This window comes from Moschus berezovskii, chromosome 14 (genome assembly GCF_049115385.1).
Source record: "Moschus berezovskii isolate FMDL1 chromosome 14, NW_MosBer_1.0, whole genome shotgun sequence".
Taxonomy (NCBI): Eukaryota; Metazoa; Chordata; class Mammalia; order Artiodactyla; family Moschidae; genus Moschus; species Moschus berezovskii.
In genome coordinates this window covers 39,969,656-39,992,907 of record NC_142473.1, presented here as the reverse complement: position 1 = coordinate 39,992,907, position 23,252 = coordinate 39,969,656, and the positions used below count along the sequence as shown (strand labels likewise).

The window sequence follows — 23,252 nt, the reverse complement described above, 5'->3', positions numbered from 1 at the left end:
GAAGCCATCCTGAGCAGCTATTGAAGCCCAGCCAAGGGCCTGAGAGCACAGGCCTTCCTCCCTGAGACCTCAAATGTCAATCAAGTGTCAAGAACTCATCAGGAGACACTTCATAGGTGAACACTGCAGGGTCAAGAGCTAACACTGGGGATTTTCCAAAGAAATAGAAAGAAAAAACTAACACAGGCCACTCATGGAAAACAGCCAGCAAAAAGCAGGAAGTGTACCAGGTTAACACTTTAATCTGTACATCACATTTTTTTTTTTTTGCAAACCATTACACTTTTTTTTTAAATTAACTTTTTCTTGCAAAATACTCATTTCATTTTTCCAACAAAATCTTATAAAGGCAAAAATAAAATCTTATTTTGGCAAATGTCATGAAGTCGATACTGGCAGCATATGGAGTTAGTTAAAAATAGACGGCAACTTCTAAATATATTCAAGATTATTTTTCTGACCATAGTCAAAGACCAATTTTCATTTAAAGTGTGGCTCTACCCAATGGAAGTTTTTTTTCCTTTTCAACCTCATTTTCTGTATGCAGAGTATCATGAGCTCGTGACTCACATAAAGGGCCACAAACACGGCAGCTGGTCTGGTGGCCCCTTCCCCATTTTAGGCTAGAAGTCAAGTCATCATCCTGCCATCGTGGCCTTGCTGGCCATCAGAGATGGTGGGGACCCGCTGCCTGCCCTCCAGCCACTGACCCAAGTCCTGGGAAGCTGACCCATGTTCTGAGGGGCAGGCCGCAAAGGTCCCAGGATCGCTGTCACAGCCTAGTGTGGACACAGGGAGTTGCAGGTAGATGCCACCCAGTGTGACGTTTATTGCTTACGATACAAGTCGAAGATGCTCTTCTCACCTTTTCTGTATTTCAAAGGGTTCTGTATTTCTTTTTTTTTAATTAAAGCAAACTTTTTTATTTTTGAGAAGAGCCCTTTGCTGAGAGAACCTCATGGGCGGGTTGGGAACCAAAGTTCTTAGACACGTTGTTGGGCCTAAGGCAGACCCAAGGCCGAGGCACAGACTTGGGCTCCGTCTCGGTGGAGCTTCCCACTCCAGAGTTGGCCATCAGGTGGGCAAGGTCAGGGACGGCTGACCACTGCCCTGGACAGCACGCCAATGAGCCCCACAATGATCCACTGGAGGCATGTCTCCCATCCAAGCTCGCCTGCGTTCAGCAAGTGCTGGACTGGCTTCTGCTCACCCTGCCCTTCAGCCTCACCCACACCCACCACCCCACGATACCTGAATCTGTGTGTGCAGCTCCAAAATCTTGCATCCCCACCTTCTCGGCCACTGAGCCCTTGAGGTGAACATTATAAAATACATCCTGATTCTAAAATACAGCATCAGTATTGTACAGTGTGTATAAAAAGTGCCTCTGTCACATGTAAAAGGAGTCTGAACTGAAACGAGCCGGGGGCGGTTAAGACCTCGCCCTGTGGTGGACGCCCCACAGCTGATGGGCTACTCCATCCTCCAGGCTGAACCCCTGCTTGGCTGGAAGGGGTTTCCTTGGCGGAAGAAGGGTCGATCTTCTGGGAGGAAACTGGTTCTGCCGGCCCCTGGCTCCAGACGTCTCTGTGTGCTGGATCACGGGTCAGTCACTGCCTGGGCTGCCAAAAAGCGAGGAGACAGTGAGGGGCTGGCAGGACCCCAACCCACTCTGGGGAGCAGGTGGTGGGCTTGTTTGCGCACACACGGGACAGGGAATGGCAGGTTAACAAGACAGAGTGCAGCCGGGCAGGGGGTCAGGGCAATGCGGCCGCTGCTGGGGGACCCTCAGCCTCTAGGACTCATGGGAGCCCCACCTTTCCTCCACCCCATCACTTCTAGGAAGTCTGCAGACACACTGGCCCTGAGACTGGGTCCCTGCTCTAACAGGGCCATAGGCCTGAGCAAAGAGGGCTCTGGGTTCCAGTTCCGGCCTGGCCCTCCATCTGCTGAGTCACTCTAGGTAACTTGCTCAGCTTCCGTGGCCCTTGTTAGTTTAATCTAAAAACAGGGTGATTGCACTGATCTCCTAGGACCACTGAGGATGCTGGAAGGGTAAAAAGAAATGTGGATGGGCTCTGAAAAGAGCATCAGAGGCCTACTAATGGCCACAGAGGTGCCAAAAGCTGATAGGAACAGAGCCTCTCTGTGGCCTGGGACACTCAGATCTCCAGGAGAAAACCACACACCCCACCTGTGACCCCAGAAGATGCTGTGGCCTTTACAGGGTCTTCTGGAGCCAAGACCTGATGGAGCATTTCCCTGGGGTTCCTCAGCCACGGGGGCCCTACTGTATACCTCCCAAGAGCCTGGTCCAAGGCCGACCTCCTGCCACCCTCAGGCTGGGGGACACCTGCCCAAGAGCATGCCTCCGCCCCGACCACACACCTCCATCCCTCACTACACTCCCTTCTCCAAACACCTAGAGCTCCTCGGGTGGCCAGATGGGCACACAGGTGGCGATAGAGGTCTCACGAGGAAAGGGTCCCCACCCTGGTTCTGACACCCACAGCCACGACTCTTTGGGCCAGTCCCTCACGGGCTCTGGGCTGCTCTTCCTCATCTGTAAAATGGGGTGAATATCCCCACGGGTTATCAGAGGACGACAGGGAAAACCCTACATGCCATCTGGCTTGCACCGGTCCCTGGGGGCGCTAGGCTACTCGCAGGAAGGACAGCTGGGCAGGGAGGGGCGTGGCTCTGGTTCCTGAGATTTCACAGGTCCTCCTGTATCGGAGCCACTGAACACTGAGTTCGTAAAAACCAACAGCCCTCAGTCCTGCCCACCAGCCCGGGAGGTCTCCCCAGCGGCCGCGTTGCCCAAGGAAGGAAGCATCAGCGGTGGTACTGCAATCGTCTCAGCAGCAGGGAGGGGACATGCTCAGCGCCAGGAGAGGGGCCACGACCAGGCGGGGGCTCTTACTTGGAAGGTGTTAGACAAAGGTGTAGTGGAGTCCGTTGCTTAAGGGGGGGTAAGGTGGCACGGTCCTGGAGGACAGGGGGGCTTTAGGCGGGAGGAGGGCCAGCTGCTGCGCTAGACGGGCAGACAGGAATTAAGCGGTGTGTTAGGCTCCTTGTCTGCTCCCGCAGCTCCAAACATCCCACTCGGCAGGGTCAGGGAGCTGTGGGCCCCACTGCCTGCCACTAGTGGCCTGGGCTTGGGGGATGTGCCCGTGGGGTTGGGTTGGGACCTGGCCTGGGACTGGAGAAAAGGAGCAAGAGTGAGGAGAGGCTGCAGCAGAGGTGGCCACTCAGCGGGGGAGTGATTGCGGGGGGTCAGGGTGGGAGGTGTGGGGCACACTCGCCCGCTGGTGGGGAGGAAGCCGAGGACAGTACGTCCACACAGGTAAGAGCGAGCACAGGCCAGAGAGGAGGGTGATTTACGGCAGGGCAGGTGCCCCCACTGGACCCCTGGACACAGGGAGGAATTAAAAACCGCCATGCGGGGCCTCAGGGACCCCTAGGATCAGCAGGAGGACGGGCCTGGGGGAGCCGCCTGCTGTCTCCCCCACAAGGACGCCCTCTCAGCTGACACACATGTCCTCAGCGGGGTCAGGACAGCAGGGGCCTCGGGGACTCTGTACGGGACCAGAGCTGGGGGAGAGAACAGGCCTCCTCCTGCCCTCAGCCATCCCACGGCTTCCTGATACAGCTCTGCTCCCCAGGGCCACCACCTCAGGGCCCGGCAGGCCCCACCCTCGGTCGCTTCTAGACCCTTTGGCCAGAGGTGGAGGACCGGTGGGGACTGTGACAGCACTTCGCTCTACGACCACGCCTCACACCTGGCCAAAGGCACCACCCAGACATGCAGTGGCCGCTGCGTCTGGGGAGAAACGGCCCTGGGTGAACCGTGAGGGCTCGCATGGGCAGGCCGCGTCTGGGTGGGGAGAGGAGCCAGGAGTCTCTTTCCCAGCTGAGAGAGAGAGCCTTTAGCACACGCGTGCATGTACACACACAGACACACATACACTCCTGACAGAGAACGCCTTTTCACACATGTGCTCATGTATGTACACACACACACACACACACACACACACACACACACACACACACACACCCTCCCATCCTGTGGTGTATTTTTTTCCCCACTGGACAACAGAGTCCCACTTTCCAAGTCCTGCTTTCTGGCACAGGCCACTCAGAGGCAACTCTGAAGGTGGACAGTGGTTCTGATTTGGGGACCAAAGCACAGACCTCAAGGAGGGTTAGAGGGGCCCCTTCTGCCTCGTCCCAGCAAGAAATTCAAGCACCAGAGGCTTTCCTGCCCCTTCTTCATGAGGCCAGAAATCTTAGCCCTGACCCCTCGGCTCAGGAGCCAGAAAAGCCTATTCTCAACCGGCCATCTCAGAGAGAGCAGGAGAGCAGCAGTGCTCCCAGGTCTAACAACGAGCTGCACGCTCTCTCTCGGACCCCCGTCCTCCAACACTCCTGAGTACCAGTTGCCCCGCCTGGCCTGCCCCGCTCCTCCCCGACCCAGGCCCTGCAACGGACAGGGCAAACACCACTGTTCCTCAATTTCTAAGCTGATGCCTGCTTTCCCACTGACTCCCCGACAAGCTGGGCTGGGCTCTGAACCCAGGGAGCAGAGGCAGGGGCCCAGCCTCCGAGGCTGCCCCCGTGGCCTCACCTGCCACCTGCTTGCTGCGCTGGGAGGCCTCCGAAGCCAGGGCGTAGGAGATGTTGATGATGCGCTCTTGCTCCTGCAGCTGCGAGTCCAGGTCGGCCACGCTGTTCCGGTCCTGGCTGGCAGTCGGCTGCAGGTTGCACATACTGCGGGAGGGTCAGAAAGTAGGCTGTGGGCCTCCCCGGCCGTGGCATCCACCTCAGGAGAGGTGGGAACCCCTGGCCTGAGGATCTCACCCTTCTGGGGGCGTCAGATAAAAGCAAGGCACTTTCTCTCCAGACCAAGGTACACAAGCTCCTCTCCAAACGCCCAGTCACAGCTTTGTCCCTCCCTTGGGGGATCACAGACCTCAAGGTAAGAGTTCTGGCTCTAGGCCCCTATTCCCTCCAGATGTGAAAAGGCTAACCTGGCTCTGAAAGGGAGAACCTCAAACACCAGGTTTATGTTTCTGAGGCTAAAGGGGCTGATGGGACAGGAAAGCCACTCGCTGGGGTCCCCTCCTGGCCTCCGGGGGTGTGGACGAGGCCTCTGCAGCTCAGGACATGGCTGGGCCCCTGGCTCTGGTCTAGGCCACAGGCCACTTTGATAGGTAAAAAGCAGCTCTGGTTTGGGGACCAAAGCAAGGACTCCGAAGGTCTAGGGTCTGAATGAGGGAACACAGGCCCTGGGACTGGGAGCGCCATCCTTGAGGGCGATCTCTAAGTGTGTCCACTTCACCGCCACACTTGGCTCCACTCCCCACGCTTGCAGGGCCACGGGATACAGATCTGGGGGTGAGGGCCTAGCATGGCCCTCTGTGAGCTTCACGACCTTCCAGGTGACCTGGGCAAGCTTCCTCGCTGATCTGTCGGTAACGTGCTGAGAGCTGGCCTGCCCGTTACAATGAGCAGCGCCTGCCTAAGACGGAGGCCTGATAAACACGCACACCCCGGCTGGCCCAGTCCACGGCCTGCTCAGCTGAGACATCCCCGGGGTGCCTAGCAGGCTGTCAGGACTCGGGCAGCGTGAGGGCTGACCTGGATCGGGTAAGGATGTTACGGATCTTCTCAGCTTTGCGGTACCGCGCCTGCAGCTCCTCCAGGCTGGGCGGCTCTTCAGGATCCAGCTCCACGTAACGCTCGGGGATGGAGACCTTCTCTGGCTTGGAGAGCTGAGGGAAGGACCGGGTGGCGGTGGTTGGGAGGCACAGATGTTTGGTTTGAGACCCGCTCCCTGACCCTGTCCCCCTACCAGGAGGCACAGAGAGCCACCCACAGACTCAAGTATTTGCTAAGATCACAGTGACGGCAGTTCAGTGTGGAGTCAGGATCTGCATCTGGGTTTGACTCCAAAGCCTGTGCTCTTTCCACCATACCCAGCACCTCCTACTGGTCAGGGGAAGGGAAAGAGGAAGCCAAAGTAACTAGACCAGAAGCCCCGAGGAGAACAGCAGTCACCCATGACGCCACCCTCCACGTGATCCGACCTGTGCGGACCTCTCCAGCCCCACAGACCCCTGGGGCTGTCCTCTGCCTGGGATGCTCCTCTCCAGGTCCACGGCCTCTCATCCTCCCGACCTCACCTGCAGAAGCCTTCCCTGACTGTGCCTCTCCCTTACACCCTCCCCGTTTTCCCCCTGTTTCTCCACTGTATCACTCAGACACTCGGTACTCAGTGGCCCTTCAGCAAACACTCCTTGGATAGGTCGACGGGTGGGTGGGCAGATGGATGGGTGGCTGGGAGGAGGAATGAAAGAAAGTGACAGTGCTTTTTGTCCCTACAAAAGGCCCTCTGACCCAGACAGGAGGCAGCCACGTTGCATCTCTTGCTCTCAAAAGGAAACTGACCCCCCCTCCACCCCTCTAGTCTCTCACACAAACCCAACAGCAACCTCAGCTTAGTGAAACCTTATTTGGGCCAAGAAAGCTAAAGGCAACTTTCGCACACCTTAGGGAATTTTTTTTCTCCTTGAGTAACAGCAGGACATTTAAAATGAGGTTGGTTGAAACTCCTAAAAACAAGGTCAATCTAATCCCAGGGCAAATATGGACTTGAATTTAAACCCATCCCTACCTTCCATTCTGGTGAAAGATGGCAAGAAAAAGCTCCTGTTTTTCCCAATGAAGGCAGAGACAGAGCAAGGTTGCAGATCACATTTCAGGAGCAGAGATTTAGGTTAGTGATAAGGAAGGACTTCCCCCTTGGCTGGCAGGCTAATCAGGACACCACAGCGCGTGCTTCCCACTGCCAAGGCAGCCTGTAGAAGCTGCTTTTGTGAATCTGAGAAGCATGGGCTTCTGGCTGCTTTAGAGGTGCCAAAGGGAAAGGGGCTTAAGGCGGGGGGACTAACCTCGCTAACCCCTGGATGCTCAGTGGACCCCAGGACCCGGGTAGTGCACAGGTGTCAGTCTGCCCACTCTGGTCTGGTCTATCCTTCACGTGGTAAGAGCACTTCCTCGTGCAGTTTCAGGCCAGGCCGAGTCCTCACACAAATGTGTTTGGGCTCTTGTGCACTTCATTCAACAGAGTTGTCATCCAGCAAATATTTAGAGAGTGGCTATTGTGTGCCAGGCCTGGGGCTGGATGCGTAAAGGCGAATCAAACAGCCATAAACACTGCTCTACAGAGCTTACGAGGGGCACAACACAGGAGACCATCCTATGTCTTGAAGACCCTGAGTCTGTCGTGCACTGACTCCCTTTCTCTTCCTTCCGGCAAAGACACTCTTGGCTGCGGTAACTTGCTTTTCTGGGCCTGCCTGGTCATGATGTATTTGAGCCACCAGAGGGCGCAAGGAGAATTCAGACCAGTCCTATCCAGGTCTCCCAGCCTCTGCCACACCTGGAAATTTCACCTGTGATTTTTTTTTAAATTTATTAATATTTATTGCTGCAGCTGTGCCAGGTCTTAGCTGCAACACACAGGATCTTTAGTTGTGGCATGTGGGTTCTAGTTCCCTGACCAGGGGTTGAACCTGGGTCCCCTGCATTGGGAGCTCAGAGTCTTAACCACTGGATCACCAGGGAAGTCCCAAAATTTCACCTGTGATTTCTAAACCTGCATCCCCTTTCCCCCACCTCAAGTCTGATTGCCTAAACTAGCCTGACTAGCTAGATGCAAGACCAACTCCTGGTTTTCCAGGGAATATATCCTAACAATAACAGCTACCTCATCACATTCCTATTATGTGCCAGGTCCTGTGCTCATAGCTTTCTGATCATTGCCAATCGTTCGGGCAATGTGATGAGTCTCTTAACCCTCACCACAACCGACATTACTGCTGAGGAAACCAAGGCACGGAGAAGTTCAATGACTTGCACCCAGTTACAGAGAGATGGATCTGAGCCTGCATCACAACGTCTGGACTTCTCTCACCACCTCCAGCTGCTGTTCACCCATCCTCTGGGCCACACTGAAGCTGAGCCTGTCCCATTCAGGGCAACACCCCCAGTGCCCCTGCGAGGGTGGGTCAGGCTGCAGTCTGAAGGCCATGCCTCAGAAGGAACGAGGCATGAAGGAAGCCCCCGCCCTCACCTCTCTGCTGATGTCCACGTCATAGTCTTGTGGCTCCAGGTCCAATTCTGTGACAGGCATGGCCTGCACCTTCAGCCAGCCATTCTCTTCCTTGTCTTTTCTGTCCCCTTGTACAGCCCGTTCCAGCAGCTGCAGGTCAAAGTCCTGCTCACGCTTCCACTGGCAACAGAACGAGAGGGTGAAATGTAGTCACTTCCTGACCAGCCCTTTTGGTGGGTCTTGTAGGCACCAGGGTCCTTGGGAAGTTGGGTCTGTGACCCATTAGGGAAAAGCTGTGTGACCGTGGACCTCAACGCCATCTCTGAAAGAAGGCAGCAGTGGTCTGTGACATGGATACTCTCTGTTGCGTGCTGAAACTCTGACAGAGAGAACAAGGCCTCTGCCCCTTTGATACAGCCTGACTCCAGCCTGCTCATGTCTCTCTGACCTGGCCCCAGTGTTCAGACCTCCAGGGCACAGGTCTGTGATCCACAACTTTAGACTTCACAACAGTCCCCAGGGATACAGGAAGCCTCCAGGTCCCAGAAGGTGACCCCAAAACAGAATCTGGGACACAGCTCCAGAGAAGGGGTTTGCTGCTTCTGCCACCTGACAGCTCATGGAAGCCTTTCCTGGTTCTGGAGTCCTATGTCCCAGCTCAGAAACAATGGAAAAAACAAAACACTTTGAGGCCCTGGTAAGCAAGTGGGGATAGCCAAGATCCTCTCTCACGGGAATTCCCAACAGGACTCAGTGAGGGGTGGGGAATACTGCATCCACAGTGGGGCTGGGGAGGTGCAAGCAGGAGCAGGTTAGGACCACTGAGGCAGATAAGCTGCTGTGTACCAGGCATCTATGTAAGTTAGAAAAACCAAAACCATGTAAGATTTAAATGCTAAATAAAACTCAACATTTCCAACTGTGTAGTGAGCAAGCTTCACAGAGGGAAACGCTAACCCGGCCACTTTAAAATCCCAGCACAGAGAATGGAGATACCTACACACATGGCTGAAACTATCACAACACCGTTAATCTGCTATACTCCAATATAAAATAAAAATTAAAAAGAAAACCCAGTACAATGGTTGGGCTCCACTTGGGCCTTCCTAATCACCGGTGGCGTTCGTCCCCACAGAACTCCATGTTGAACAGGTTGCTAAGAGGAGGCAATGGGCTCAAAGCCTCCCTTTCCTTGAGCAGAAGCCAAGAAGAAACTTCTCCATCCCAGGCTGCTCCTCCCTCTCACTTCATCCACTTCACAGAGCCCCGAGTGGTCACAATTGTCTTTAATGTCCCCTCCAGCCCCACTCACCCAAGCCCAAAACCCATAGCCATAACAGCACATTTCACCCATTCATGCACAAGCTCTCAATACTTACTCTACATCAACATAATCACTCTCAGGTGATGGCTTCCTACTAAAGTATGAAAGGATTAGACAGTTGAAGATTCAGGGATGAAAAATTAATTTAATGATTGATTCACAAAGAAAACACACATTTTCTGACACGCTCACCAATGCCCCAAATAGAGGCAAGTCCTCACATAAACCCAGCCTGATTGCTTCCACAGACAGAAAAAGTTCACTGGACTGTACAGTGTATCCTGGGGAAGAATCAAGCCAATCCATCATCATTAAGCAACACGTTTATTGGCGCTGAGGCAGAGACTTAACACAAGTCTTTTTTAAAGAGAAAAAATTACAAAGTATTCAAGTTACGATTTTTAGATCATTTTTCTACATTTGAGACATCAGGTTGTAAAAAGTCAGTTTTATCTCATAAGACATTTACTTACAAAGTTTAAAAGTTACTAGCTTTGCAGCTTTTCAGGATATGAGTGTGCTGGGTCTTATCCCTTTGGTGTCTGAGCTAACAGCTGCCAAGAGGCCCTCTGAATACAGATCATAATAAATCTTGCTACCTGTTCAAGTTATAAAATACTAGAACACAAAAAGTTTTCCATAAGAAATTGTGCCGATGGGGCTGGAGGAATTAAAACCGAACCACCTCAGACTTGGCAGAATTTATTCAAACGTGCAATCTCTGAAGTCCATGTCTACTATCCCGGTATAAGGCGTGGACATTAATAAACTCATCACGCCCAGACCTCTGGCAAAGACCACTGCCCTTGGGCAGTGGGGCTGGCTCAGCCTTGTGGGGCAGCTTTTGGGATAAGTGAATTATGAGTCAGTAAGCCTGCATAAAGAGGGCAGCAGAAAGTGAGTCACACATGGGAGTGCTCGCTAGGCTATGGAGAAAAGAACTGCTATTGTAAGCCTGGTAAACAGGAGCACAGGCCAGTTAGAGAATGGTGGATGCAAATTAGAAGCTTCTGTAAACACAATCAGGCAGGATTAGAGAGGCAATGAGTGGTAACGCTAAAAGCAAAAGAGCTTGTGCAACGAATTAGGGAAAGAACAGTCAGGCTAGAGGTCTAGGGAAACATTTAATTTCAGACAATAGAGAAAAATCCAATGGAATGTTTCCAAAAGGGACCTAAGGCGACAGTGGGCAGGGTGCAGTGCCTGGAAGCACCACCAGAGGGCAGCAGGCAGCCTGGCTCTCCTGGGGCGCAGGGCCTGTGCGCACCGCTAGCTGTGGGAGACGCCCGGCCCTCAGGAGTGTGCGCACCACACCCTGCTCAGTTGCTCCCCAGGGCACCTGCTTGGACGTTTGGGAGGCAGGCTGGCTGACTTGCACTCCTCAAATCATAGCACCATCTTTCTCCTCCACTCCTCCAACTCTGTACTTCCCAAGTCCTGGGTGCAGGTGAGAGACTCAGAATGCCTCTCCCTCAAGCTCGACTGCAGACCTGAGCGTGGACGCTTCCTCTGGCTCCTGGGCTCCTGCCGTGACATCCTCACTCTTTCTCTAGTTTGGGGCACCCTTTGACCAAGTCACTTACGCGGCCTGGCTTGTGGACACACAGCCCACGGGGCGTTCTCTGAACCACTCTCTCGGGGGTGAGCCGGGCTTGGGTCTGGGGGCCTCGGGGAAGCTCTGCTCCCTGTCCCAGCCCCGCCTGCCTGGCCCCTCCTAACATACTGAGCCGAGGTCTCCAGGGAGCGGCTGGCTGAGGGAGCGGGGCGAGGGCAGCCCCGTCCTCTCTCCTTGGCTCAGCGTCCTCTTGCGCTCCCGGACCAGCGCCTTCTGGTGCCGCTTCATGCGCTCCAGCTGCTCCTCCGCACTCATCTTGCCCCGCTGGTGGTCTCCTGAGTACAGGCGCTCCAAGGCACTCTTGGGTCTCTGAGGGGCAGGAGGGGCAGACAGGGCGGTGGGCTGAGAACAGAGGGCGGCCGGCCACCTGGCTTCAGCCCAGTCTCTCTTACACGTGCACACACTCACATACACTCACACTCACCCACACACACACAGTCACACACACACACTCACACACACACTCACACCCACACACACAGACACACACTCCCACTCACATTCCCACACGCAGACACACACTCCCACTCACATTCCCACACACAAAGACACACTCACATTCACACTAACACACACACACACTCTCTCTCCCCTCTAAGCACACTCAGGGACATGACAACCCAGCCCTCATGGGCCCTCTGGCAGCACCCCATCCTGCAGATGCAGACCCTGAGGCCCAGGCCTGTCCAGGCGGGCACACGCACCACGTGATGGACCAGGACTCAGGGTGTGGCTCACTGGGTGAGAGCGGGGAAAAGGGCGGGGGCCCTTGGGAAGTGGAGGGGGTGGTGTGACGCCCCTCTTGGTGGGCAGTGTGGAAGGCATCGTGAGCACGTGGTGACGGGTGGAGCTGAGGAGGAGCCGGGGCCACCTCACGGGACAGCCCATCACTGTCCACCTCAGAGGCCTTCCCTCTGTGCATGAGGGAGCAGTAAGCCCTTCGAGAACTTCTCAAGGCCTACTCACAGGGTAGGTCATTTTGCTGCTTTCGGCATCTAGACCCCTCCGGAGGGTGACGTAGGGAGCAATGGTGGACGATTGCTGGAGCCTTGACATGGACCCTGAGAGGCCTTAGTGAGGAAAGAGAAGTGAGTGGATTTGTGGTGAGGAGGCCAGGCCACCAGCCCCTTCTTGATCACCTCCCACTCCCACGAGAGGACCACAAGGACCCAGCCAACAACCCATGCTTCTTCCTCCCAGGGCCTAGAAAAGCAAGGCCTCGTGTAGGGAACGAGAGGCTAGCTCACGGGTGCCCTTTGTCCCTAAGAGGGGACAGTGTCCCTGAAGATCTGAGGACTCCCCACATCTTCCCTCACACGCAGAAGACTGGGCTACGTGGCAGGAGGAAAAAACAGAGGGCGAGGAATGCCCTTCTTCTTGATAAACTCCTGTGCATCTGGTATGATTCAACCTGGATGCCCTGCCCGTGAGAAGCCTTTTTAAATGCCCCAGGCAGAATCAGTTCTTCCCTGCGCTCTTCAGTATATTCACTGGTTACTGCACTAACCAGTGTCAACATGCCTGTGGACAAATTCAACGACAACTAGTTGAATGAAGGAAGGAAGAAGGGAAAGAAGAAGGCACCAAGCATTCACTGAGCACTTACTAAATAACAGGCGGGCACCGGGCCATGTGTTTCATACAGGTTTTGTTCCACTGGCCCTACAAGGGAGGGCACCTAACCACTGTGACGGTGCTCAATCTAAAGTTTAGAGAAGTAGAGCAACTTGTCCGAGATTATGGGAGCCACAGTCCAAGCTTTGTCCACTAGCAACATTCTGACAAGGCTGGTCCCTGACATCTGGAAACGGGCATCATGTTCAGTGAGGACACCACTAGCATTTAGCACATGGGAAAAAGAATGATGACTGTCCTGCAGCGCCCAAACACTCCACAAGTTATTTCATTTCTCTGGGCTTTGGTTTTCTTACCTCTAAAAACGGGGATAACAACAGTACTTCTCTCACAGGATTATTATGAATCTTCACTAAGTGACTATAAAGGGCTTATATTATAACAACCACCACAATTACCATTGTTCCCAGGGGCAGATGTAATAAAAGAAGATGAGAATCAGGATGTGAGCCAGAGGTAAGGACGGGCCCTGTCTACAGCCCAGAGGCCCCAGACAGCTGCTACCCCATGGAGGCCCCGCGCCGCAGGCAGAAGAGCTGCGAGGACCAGGTGAGGGCAGTGGTGTGGCTGCGGTGGGGGTCCCCGGGAAGACTCCGTAGAAAGTCACGCCTTACCTCTGCCTGGCAGCGTCTGGTACCTGCTCTCAGAGCCCACGAAGCCCAGGGAGGATGGGGCCGTGTCCCCGCTGAAGGTGGCCAGCTCTGGCTCGCTGACGTATGACCGGAGCTCCGCCTGCGGGCAGCCGGAGGCCGTCACAGCTGCCCGGGGTCCCGCCGCCTTCCCTCTCCCCACGCTCAGCGGGCACCCCGGGGTCCTCCCTGCTCACCCTGGAGTCCCCGTTCACACACTGTCCCTGCTCCCGATCTCGCTTCCTCTCGTCCGACTGCCGCTTGAGGCCCCTCACTGAAGTGTGCCGGATGATGGTGGCCTCCCTCGGCAGCGGGGGCACGGCTGGCGGCTGGTCCTCCGGGCTGTAGAGCTCGGGGAGCGGGGGCCTGGGAGGTGCCTCGTCTTCCTGCTCAGAAACAAAACCACAACCAGTGCCCAGTGAGAGGATGCCGAGTGGCCCAAAGGGCCGGAGCAGGCCACCTGGGGCCTGCGGGGCACGACCACTTCGGCCCAAAGATGCCAACATTTCCCCTGGTTGAGCTGTGAGGGTGGGTCCACCTCTGCTCCAAGCCCATCGTTCCCTCGGACTCATACGTCTTCCAGTGTTAACTATACACAAGTTTCCCAGTGTTAGCTACACACAACCCAGAACTCAGGACGTGGGTCCCCGCTCTCACTCCACCTGCTCATCTGTATATGACAGCACCCCACCACCCCCACCCCACCCCACCCGCATAGACCGAGCTGGCTCATATCCCTGCACGATCTCTGGATCTTCCAGCAGGCTGCAGATCTGAGCGAGGACCATCTACATCCTCCTGCCCTTTCTATCAGAAATGTGCATGGTTACGAAATATTTCCTCCTGCCTGACCACTGAGCAGGCCGTCAGGATGGGTGACTCACTGCTTTCTCCGCAGCCCACTCCCTGGGCTGGGATGAATGTAACTATTTTCCTTGAACTGCCCTGTCCACAATGCTCTCCAAGGGCTGTGGCCTCCTTACAGGCTGACAGCCTGGCCCCCGATTGCCATGAACACCCACTCCTGGGACAAATGACCATCCAGACTCTCTCCTCCCGAACTCCTAACTTTGCTTTGATTTTCAGATTTTTTCAGAGTTCAGGAAAGGGAACTGCCAGCTTGTTTTGCAAAGGTTTATCAGCATTCTTCTAGAGTGACAGATTCATTACTGTATGAAGGTTAAACCGCCTACCCGAGATACCCAGAGGCTCTCTGAGCATCAGTGGTTTCCAACCCTGAACAAGATCTCAGAATCACCAAATCCTAAAAAGCCCCCCAGAAAGGTAAACATAAATCACTGATTGCCTTTGACTGAAGGGAACAGAATGTCTGGAGATAGAGGGTGGAAGGGAGACATTTTATTACACACTTTTTTATATCCTTTCACAGTGTTGTCTAATAAAAAAAGTACAAGACATTAAATTAAAAAAATCAAATAAAATGAAAGAACTATAGCTACATGCAGCAATGGGATGAACTTCACGAATATAACGTTGAAAGGATACAAGATAAAAAAGAATAAATACAGTTATGATAGATGGGCAGTGTTCAGGATACAGATACAGGTATCAAAACAAAAAAGCAAGGAAATTATCTGAAAAGTCAAGATAGTGGTTACCTCTGGCAGAAAGAGAAAAGAGCCTGCGCTGGAAAGGGACCCATAGGCCCCAAGGGCTTCTGACCACTGGCCAAGTCCTATTTCTTGGTCTGAGTGTTGCTATGAAATGTGGAATCTCTTTTTTATTATTTATTAAATTATATATTCATGCTTTATGTCAATTACAGGATATCATTATTCACAAAAATAAACATAAAACAATATAAATAAAAAATAAATCTGAAAAAACAATAAAAAATGGTGAAACTGGTGAACACATATACAACTAGAAGGTGGCTTTTACACCACCCTCTCCCTGAGCCTGAAGCCCAACCAAGCTGCAAAGCCTCGCCTGTGAGCAACAGCAGCCAAGTGTGAAAGGAGCCTCTGTGATCGTTTATTTCATGCGCTTGCTCTGTACAAGGGGAAACTGAGGATGCTCGGGGGGTGGGCCGTCCCAGAGGGACGGAAGGGCTGGAGTCCAGGCGATCCTGCTCCCAGGGCTTTTCCCCTTTGCTCCTGGCCGCAGGGGGCAGGCATCTTGCCTTATGGTAGCAATGTCTGCCCCAGCCACTCCTGTTACTTGTTTTGCTATTTTCTACCTCCTGCCTTGTGGCTGGTGCTTCATGACTCTTAGATCTGGGAGTGGGAAGGAGATCGCAAGATAAAGTTCACAGCGACCCTGGGTCCTAGCACCTGCCTTCTAGCTCTGGGCTCTAGGCCACGGTTGGAAGCAGGTGGATGGTGATGTGTTTTAGCCAGCACTGTGCACTGATCTTGTCAGACATCCTAAGCGTACGTGGTGCCCAGCTACAGCTCCTCCAAGCCCTTGTTGGCAAAAACCTGGAGGTCTCCATTCCAAGGTCCCTTCTGCGATGGCTTCCCTGTCTCTTGGATCAGGCCCCTCATGCTTTCCAGCCAAGACTGGCCTGGCCCTGGAAACATGAGCTATCGCAGTGTCTGACTGCATCCTCTATTTCCTTAGAGCCTCCTGTGCTCCCAGACTCAGCCAAGGACTTGGCTCCTCTCTGTGCCAGGCAAGCCAAGGTGCTGGCTCAGGCAACCACACGGGCTATATACTGACCTGAACATCAGGGCTGAATGTCCAGGTAGATATCAGATGGCACAAAGAAGATGTGGATTGGATTTGCTCATATGGAGACCTCGTGCAAATTTTGAACACCTTGGGCCTCAGTTCTCTTATCTGTGGAATGGGAATACTGACCTTCCTGTCTATACTCCGTGAGGTCACTGTGCAGACTGCATGTATCCTCACAACCCAGCACCATGTTTGGCTGCAGGTAAAGATTCCCTTCCGCTAAGAGGTGCTCCCTGTCCACCGACTTAACTATGAGTGTGCACAGAACCCTGCATGGGGCAGCCACACACTTCCCTGCACAACACAGATCATAAACTATACCTTACTCAGGGCAGTCACTTCCTTTTGCCCTGCCTCAGTCTTCTCAAATGCAATGGGAGGGCTGGACTAGGTCATCTCTAGGGGCCTTTTCAGTTCTGGGAGACAAAGCAGGATGGCAGGGGCCCCCTACCCCATGGTTCTGGCTGGTTCTGTCTGACCAAGTTTCCCTAAGAGCTTCTCTCCCAAGAGAAGCGGACCTGAGGACACGGTGAGACCCTCACCTGGCAGGGAGGTGAGGACAGCGCTCGGCTCCTGGTCCCCAGTACTCACCACTCTGGGCTTGGGCTTGGTTGGTGACTGAAGGGGGGACGTCACCTTCCTCAGCTGGGGTGGGTGAGGTCGGTACGGCACGTAGGTTTGCAGCTGGGGGAAGAGTCGAACCTCCAGAGGGGTCCGCACGGGGCTGGTGGGAGGGCTGGGCTGCGGGGGCGGCTTGCTCTCAGAGGTCGAGAGTGAAGGCACAGGCAGGTGAGGAAGCAAAGGCACCGTTTTTCTCTCTGAGGGGCATGGAGGGGAGGAAAGGGTGTGAGGGAACAAAGACCCTCCTCAGAGGACAAGAGCAGCGACTTATGCTGCAAAGACCCAACCTCCCCGGGGCCACCCCCCAGCGCCGGGTGCAGGCCCCCCGACAGCCCTGCCCCAGGAAGACGGTCGGCTCACCTGGATTTTTGACCGATTCCACCAGGATTCTGAAGTTCTCTTTATTTGCACTCAGGCCTGCAATGACGTCTTCAATCCTCCAGAGATCCTTCTGTATCTGTGATTTCTCCTGAGGAAAAGGAGGTGGGGTTTATTCCCTTCTTAGCTCCTCACCAGAGGCTTCTTCCTAGGATTTCCATTGTCATTTCAGACAGAGCCCCTCACTCTGGAGGACGGTATCCCCTTGGGAAACCCCACCAGGGCTAGAGACAAGCCTGCTTCACAGCTTCCTGGACAAATGCAGACGTGGGAGAGGCCCCAGGTCCGGGGGAGGAATCTCAGAGGAGCTTTCATCAGTGCACCTCACCTGTTTCCACCCCATTTAAGAAAAGACTGCCTTAAATACAGAGCGAGTCTATGAGGTGATCTAGGGCAGCCAAATTCAGAGACAGACAGCAGAAAGCTGGTTGCCAGAGGCTGGGAGAAGGGGGAAGAGGGATTGTTGGTTAATGTGTACAGAGTTTCGGGTTTGCTAGATGAAAATCATTCTGAAGACTGAGTGTACAGCAATGTGAATACACTTAATGGTACCAAAGTGGATCGTTACAAATGGTTATGGTGAACTTTTACGTTAGGTATATTTAACAATTTAAAAAACAGACTGTCTCAGGCAACCATGGCAGAAGGGAAGAGAAGGCAAGGACGAGGTGACATGACCCCTAGAATATAAAGAGCATCTTTTTAACAACAGGGCTGAGTCCTGGGATTTGGGGTGTAATATAATGGGCAGAGTAGACATTATTTGGCAGTAAAAAGGAATGAAGTACTACATCTGCTATAACACGGAGGAACCTTGGAAACATTATGCCAAGTGAAAGAAGCCAGACACGTCAGTGCCACATATTTATGGTTTCATTTCTATGAAATGTCCAGAATAGGCAAACCCATATAGAAAGAAGTAGAGTAGTGGCTGGCTAGAGCAAGGGTGGAGAGCTGGGGTGGGGATGAGGAGGGACCGTAAACAGGACCACGTCTCTTTAGGGGCAAGATGGAAATGCTACACAACTGACTGTGGGGATGGTTATCCAATTCTGTGGATTCACTGAAAAATCAGTGAACTGTTTACTTAAAATAGTGAATTTTACGGTATGTGAATCACATGACAAAGCTGTTTTTCTTTTTTTTTTAATAAAGTACAACGGGGAAAGAGCCAGGCTACATGACCATGTGCACACTGTGACAAGTTACAACCAAAGATGCCCTAGAAAGAAGTGAGCAGGGTCTGCTTGACTAAGGGATCGTGGGCATCTTTTAATGGAGTTGTTTAAACAACAGATATGGTATTCTTTTAACTTTAAAATTATCATGTCTCACCTCAAGGACTTAAAAAGGAAAGCTCCACACCCATATTTCCTCTCAAGGTTCCCTGCCAGCCTCAACTGGAAGAGCTCTCATGTGTGTAATATTTGTGGATCACTGCTCCTGGATACCTCCCCACAGGGCCCGGCACTGAGCAGGTTCTCAGTACCTGAATGTTGAATAAGTAAAGGACCAATCACATAAAATCCCCTGACCAAATACTGCCCAATAGCCAGGACAACAGACGTCTGAAGCCTCCCTCCTAAGCGGGACTCTTCTACTCTCTGCCCTTCCAACACCAGTACATCTCCTCAGGGCTGATGTGCAAATAGCAGGCTTTTAACGCTCAGCTTCCCCTAAAGGTACAAGGGTCCTAAGACAGACACGTCACTGAGCTGGGGGGATTATCTCTAGAGCTGAGGGCCCCAAGCAGAGGGCTGGTAAAGGAGGGGTGTGGGGTTAAGGTCACCGCACTCTCTCGTCCCCGAGCAGTCTACGTGGTGTAGTTTTACCTGTCAGTTCACAATCCTGCCCCCAGTTCCCCTGTCACCCCAACATGTAAGAGAAGAGCAGAGAAAAAAGCAAAGGCCAGAGAACTCATATCTTTCCCCAAGGACGATGGAATTTGAGAACTGAACGACAAGGTGAAGGAGGCTTTTGGGGGAGCAGCAGAGTGGGGCTTCACTCCTGTGTCCTCGCATCACACTGGGCTGGAAGGCTCCTATGGACTTCATTCAGCAAAGGTCTGAACTCACTGTCCGGAAGCAGGGACACCTACAGGCAGCCTCACCTATCACTGACTCTCACAGTCACCTGCAAGTTCTTTTATCCTCTGGTTTCCCTACTCAGGTGGCCGTGAGGATCTTCATAAATAAAGCCACTTATCTTTGCTGAAAAGGCCGTGGGCTTTCTCCCAGCCAACCTTGGCTAAAGAGAGGTGAATTTCCAAGCCTCATTACTGAGAATTTGCATATGGGGCTGCAAGCCTATCTCCAGTGTCAATGATTTATTGAGGACTCTCACAGCTTGGCTGGCCTAGAATTACACCAAAGAAGTTAACACCGAGCCTGCTCAAAGGAAGGCTTTGTGAGCTTCCCAGGTCACTGTGGCACTCAGGGAAAGCATGAGCAATGCCACTAGGCTAGGTAGAAATCAAGCTTCAGGGCCCTGGCTTCAGACTGGCCTATTTCCTAGTAACTTACAGGACTGAGTTCTCTACAAAACCTGTGACAAGACCTGCATGTTGTACCCACTTGATTGGGGGAGGGGAAAAAAGGATTCCAGGCCTGCTGTGTGTTAAGTCACCAAGAACTAAGGCACGGTAGAAGCACAAATAGCCAATAATCACATGAAAAGATGTTTAACCTACTAGTAATTAAATAAAAGTAAATAAAAGCCAGATGTCCTTTTTCAGCAGGCAGACTGGCAAAAACTAAGAAGGTTGATAACATCAAGTGTTGGCAAGGATTTGGGCAAACAGGTTCAGTACTCTCATGCACTGTGAATGGGCTTTTAGAAGGTGGTTTTGAGTTACTTGCTAACATTTAAGAGGTATACTCAATTCATAGCCATCGTTAAAAAGCCTACAACTAACAAATGTTGGAGAGGGTGTGGAGAAAAGGGAACTCTCAGACACTATAGGTGGGAATATAAGTTGGTGCAGCCACTATGGAAAACAGTATGAAGCTTCCTCAGAAAACTAAATGAACCACCATATGGTCTAGCAATCCCATTCCTGGGACTATACTCAGAAAAAAAACTGTAATTCAAAAAGATACATGCACCCCTATGTTCTCAGCAGCACTATTCACAATAGCCAGAACATGGCAACAACCCACGCTTATTGGCAGATGAATGGGTAAAGAAGATGTGGTACACATATACAATGGAACACTACTCAGCCACAAAAAGCATAAAATAATGCCATTTGCAGCAACGTGGATACAACTAGAGATTATCATAGTGAAGTCAGAAAGAGAAAAATATCATATGATATCACGTATATGTGATACTTCAGCCACCTTATGTGAAGAGCCCACTCCTTGGAAAAGACACGGATGCTAGGAAAGATTGAAGGCAAAAGGAGAAGAGGGCGGCAGAGGACAAGACGGTTAGATAGCATCACCGACTTGATGGTCATGAATGTGAGTGAACTCTAGGAGATAGTAGAGGACAGAAAAGCCTGCCATGCTATAGTCCATGGGGTCACAAAGATCTGGACACAACAACATAAGGGGAATCTAAAATATGGCACACATGAACCTGTCTGCAAGACAGAAACCAGCTTGTAGACTTGAAGATCAGGACTTCTTGTTGCCAAGGGTGAGGGAGGGAGGGAGAACGGTGGATTGGAGTTGGGGTTGGTAGAGGCAAACTATTACCTTTAGAGTGGATAAAAAACAAGGTCTTAATGCACAACATGGGGAACTATATCCAATATCCTGTGATAAACCACAGTGGAGAAAGAGTATTAAAAAAGAATATGTGTGTATATATATGTAGAACTAAGTTACTTCACTATACAGCAGAGACTGGCACAACACAGTGAACTCATCACACTTCAATTAAAAAAAATCTCACAAATTAAAAAGGATGTGTACTCATTTCAACTCAACAAGTCCACTCCTAGGAGGTTATTTTAGATAAATGCTCATAAATAAGTTCTGATAGGCAATGACATAGATGCTCATTGTGACACCATTTACAAAAGCAAAACACTGCAAATAACTTAAATGCCCATCAGAAGAGGAATGGCTACATAAAGCATGGGATATATACCTATGAAATATTATGCAGCAGTCAAGAACTAATTCCATTCACTTAGACCAACAAAGTCCAACACAATTTCTGAGACTATAAAAGCCTATAATGTGTGCTGTCCAATACAGAAGCCACTAGCCACATGTAGCTACTGAGCACATGAAATGATTCTAGTGTGACTAAGGAGTACATGTTTAATTGTTAATTTTAATTAATTTATGTTTCCATTTAAACAGCTATCATGTGGAGCAGTGTAACTTGGGGGTATCTCTCCTGGAAAGATTTCCATAACATAAAGTTATGACAAAAAAGCAAGTTACCAAACAACGTGTTAAGTACGATTCCTCTTTAAGTAAACCCAACTGCCTCCTCCAATAACTTATACTACATACGTGTGTTCATTTGGAAATGCATAGGTCACAGTCTGGAAGGCAGCACTGCAAACTCATGGCACTGACCACACGCAGGGAAGGTGACGGGACCAGGACAGAGAAGGGGAGAAAGGAGGAAGAGCTTTTGTGTCTTTTTCTGGTCTTGTTTCTCATTGTGTGGACTTTTCAGAGAGATGCATTTGTGTGTTATCTGTATAATTAAAGAAACAAAACGAATGAAAAGCTAAAAAAAGAAAAATTACTGATGAAATTAATGTGCATAGTTGAAGTCCAAGAAGATAAGTATAATGAAACAGTTCAAGGAACTAGTAACTAGAAACAATCATTTGAAGGACTCTGCCAAAAATATCCACCTATTTATTTTTAAGCCACCATGCTAAATCTGGGGATACAAAAAGAATAGGAAACAGCTCAAATGAAGGAAAATTATGGGGAAACCCAATAGCCACAGAAGATAAACAAATTCTAGGTAACCTTACAGGCCAACCCTGAACCACAGGCAAGAATCTCCTCCACGTGGTCCTAGAGCAAGCTCTCTGGGACCAGCTCTAAGTGGTGAGTAAAAGCGTAGCAGGGTCTGGGAAAAGCCTCCCAGTCCACAAACCTAAACCTTCTCCCAAATTCCCTCAGTTTTCTGGGGTGATGCTGATGTGCAGAGAGTCAACACATTCATTAAATCACTTAAACGAAGAGGCCTGGCTAGAACTAGTTCACCAATTAGCAAGCCTCGCCCCAAAGCTGGCCCAGCATGGTGCCTCGTACACAAGAAGCCTCGATTCAAGGCTTGCTGACTTCAAATAAATAGAATTATGTCAGGGTCCTGAAGAGGGGGTACAGATCTGAAGCTGAGTTCAAAATCAGGTTATTTTCCATTTTCAGAATTTTGAGGGTGGAGTGGAAGCCCAGTTGGGTGCTTCAATGGAGGAAAACTGGCAGCTGGAAGACCCAACCAGAAGAAGGAAAACCACACAGGGCCTTTCTTTCTCTCACCTTTGCAGGGGCAGCTATCAACGGGGTGGCCTGGTTTTAAGGTAGGGAAGGCAGGGCTCTAAGGCTGCCTGTCCTGAGTGAGGCAGGGGCCACAGCAATGGGTATCACCCCATCTGGCCTGAATTCACACTACTGATCCGGTGAGGGCTTGATAGCATCTGTCCTCAGAAGTCAGGGAGGGGAGAGGAGACAGGGCTGCTGCTAAGTGAGCAGCTAGGAATCCAAGACAGGGCCAAGGAAGAGGAACACAGATCACCCTCCAGCTCCTGTAAGGTTCTCAAGATCAGTACCGTCTCCTTTTGGGGCTGTTTCCCCAGATGATTAGTAGAGAAACCCTTACAAAAATACCAAGGAGCTTGTCTCTGAGAACAGAGAGGCAGGGGGAATTGAGGTGACGCTTCTCATGACAGCCTGGCAGTGGCAAAGTGTTCCCCAAGAGACAGCTTGGGGTGGTGAGCAGGCTGAGTTCAGATGGACAAAGAGAAGGCCTCTGGGTAAGGCTTACAGCCCTCATAAGTGAAGACTCCAAGAAGAAATCAGAGCTCAGAGGGATGAAGAGCCCTTGGGTCACCTGGAAGAAAAAGGCTCTTCTGTGTTGCTCCTGCAGGGTCTGCTTTAGCTGCTCCACATCTCTTTCTAGCTTTAGGTACTCATTCCAGGCATTTTCCATCTCCTGTGGATCAGAAAAATGCTTCTGATTCTTAGTTATCCCATGCCTACTCCTCAAAGGGCCCCAAGAGCCCCTGTACTCGTGACCACTGCTGACCCGACT

General features: G+C 51.7%; 1 protein-coding gene across 9 annotated transcripts in view; it reads right to left on the bottom strand.

Moving 5' to 3' along the window:
* Positions 1 to 226: 226 nt before the first annotated feature.
* The window catches only part of PLEKHA7 (pleckstrin homology domain containing A7), a 220,398-nt gene continuing 197,372 nt past the window's right edge, over positions 227 to 23,252 (bottom strand). For 6 of the 9 annotated variants that reach the window (XM_088843056.1, XM_088843054.1, XM_055423280.2 and 3 more), the window contains 12 exons: positions 23,052 to 23,153; positions 17,001 to 17,109; positions 16,611 to 16,837; positions 13,520 to 13,708; positions 13,308 to 13,425; positions 12,025 to 12,128; positions 11,167 to 11,367; positions 8,141 to 8,299; positions 5,644 to 5,777; positions 4,631 to 4,773; positions 2,924 to 3,034; positions 227 to 1,622 (listed from right to left, as the gene is read on the bottom strand). In XM_088843056.1, the coding sequence (XP_088699182.1) occupies positions 2,934 to 3,034; positions 4,631 to 4,773; positions 5,644 to 5,777; positions 8,141 to 8,299; positions 11,167 to 11,367; positions 12,025 to 12,128; positions 13,308 to 13,425; positions 13,520 to 13,708; positions 16,611 to 16,837; positions 17,001 to 17,109; positions 23,052 to 23,153 (1,587 nt within the window). In that variant the 3' untranslated portion in view covers positions 227 to 1,622; positions 2,924 to 2,933. The remainder of the gene's footprint in view (positions 1,623 to 2,923; positions 3,035 to 4,630; positions 4,774 to 5,643; positions 5,778 to 8,140; positions 8,300 to 11,166; positions 11,368 to 12,024; positions 12,129 to 13,307; positions 13,426 to 13,519; positions 13,709 to 16,610; positions 16,838 to 17,000; positions 17,110 to 23,051; positions 23,154 to 23,252) is intronic. The other 3 variants (XM_055423282.2, XM_055423286.2, XM_088843055.1) reach the window with 2 other exon arrangements.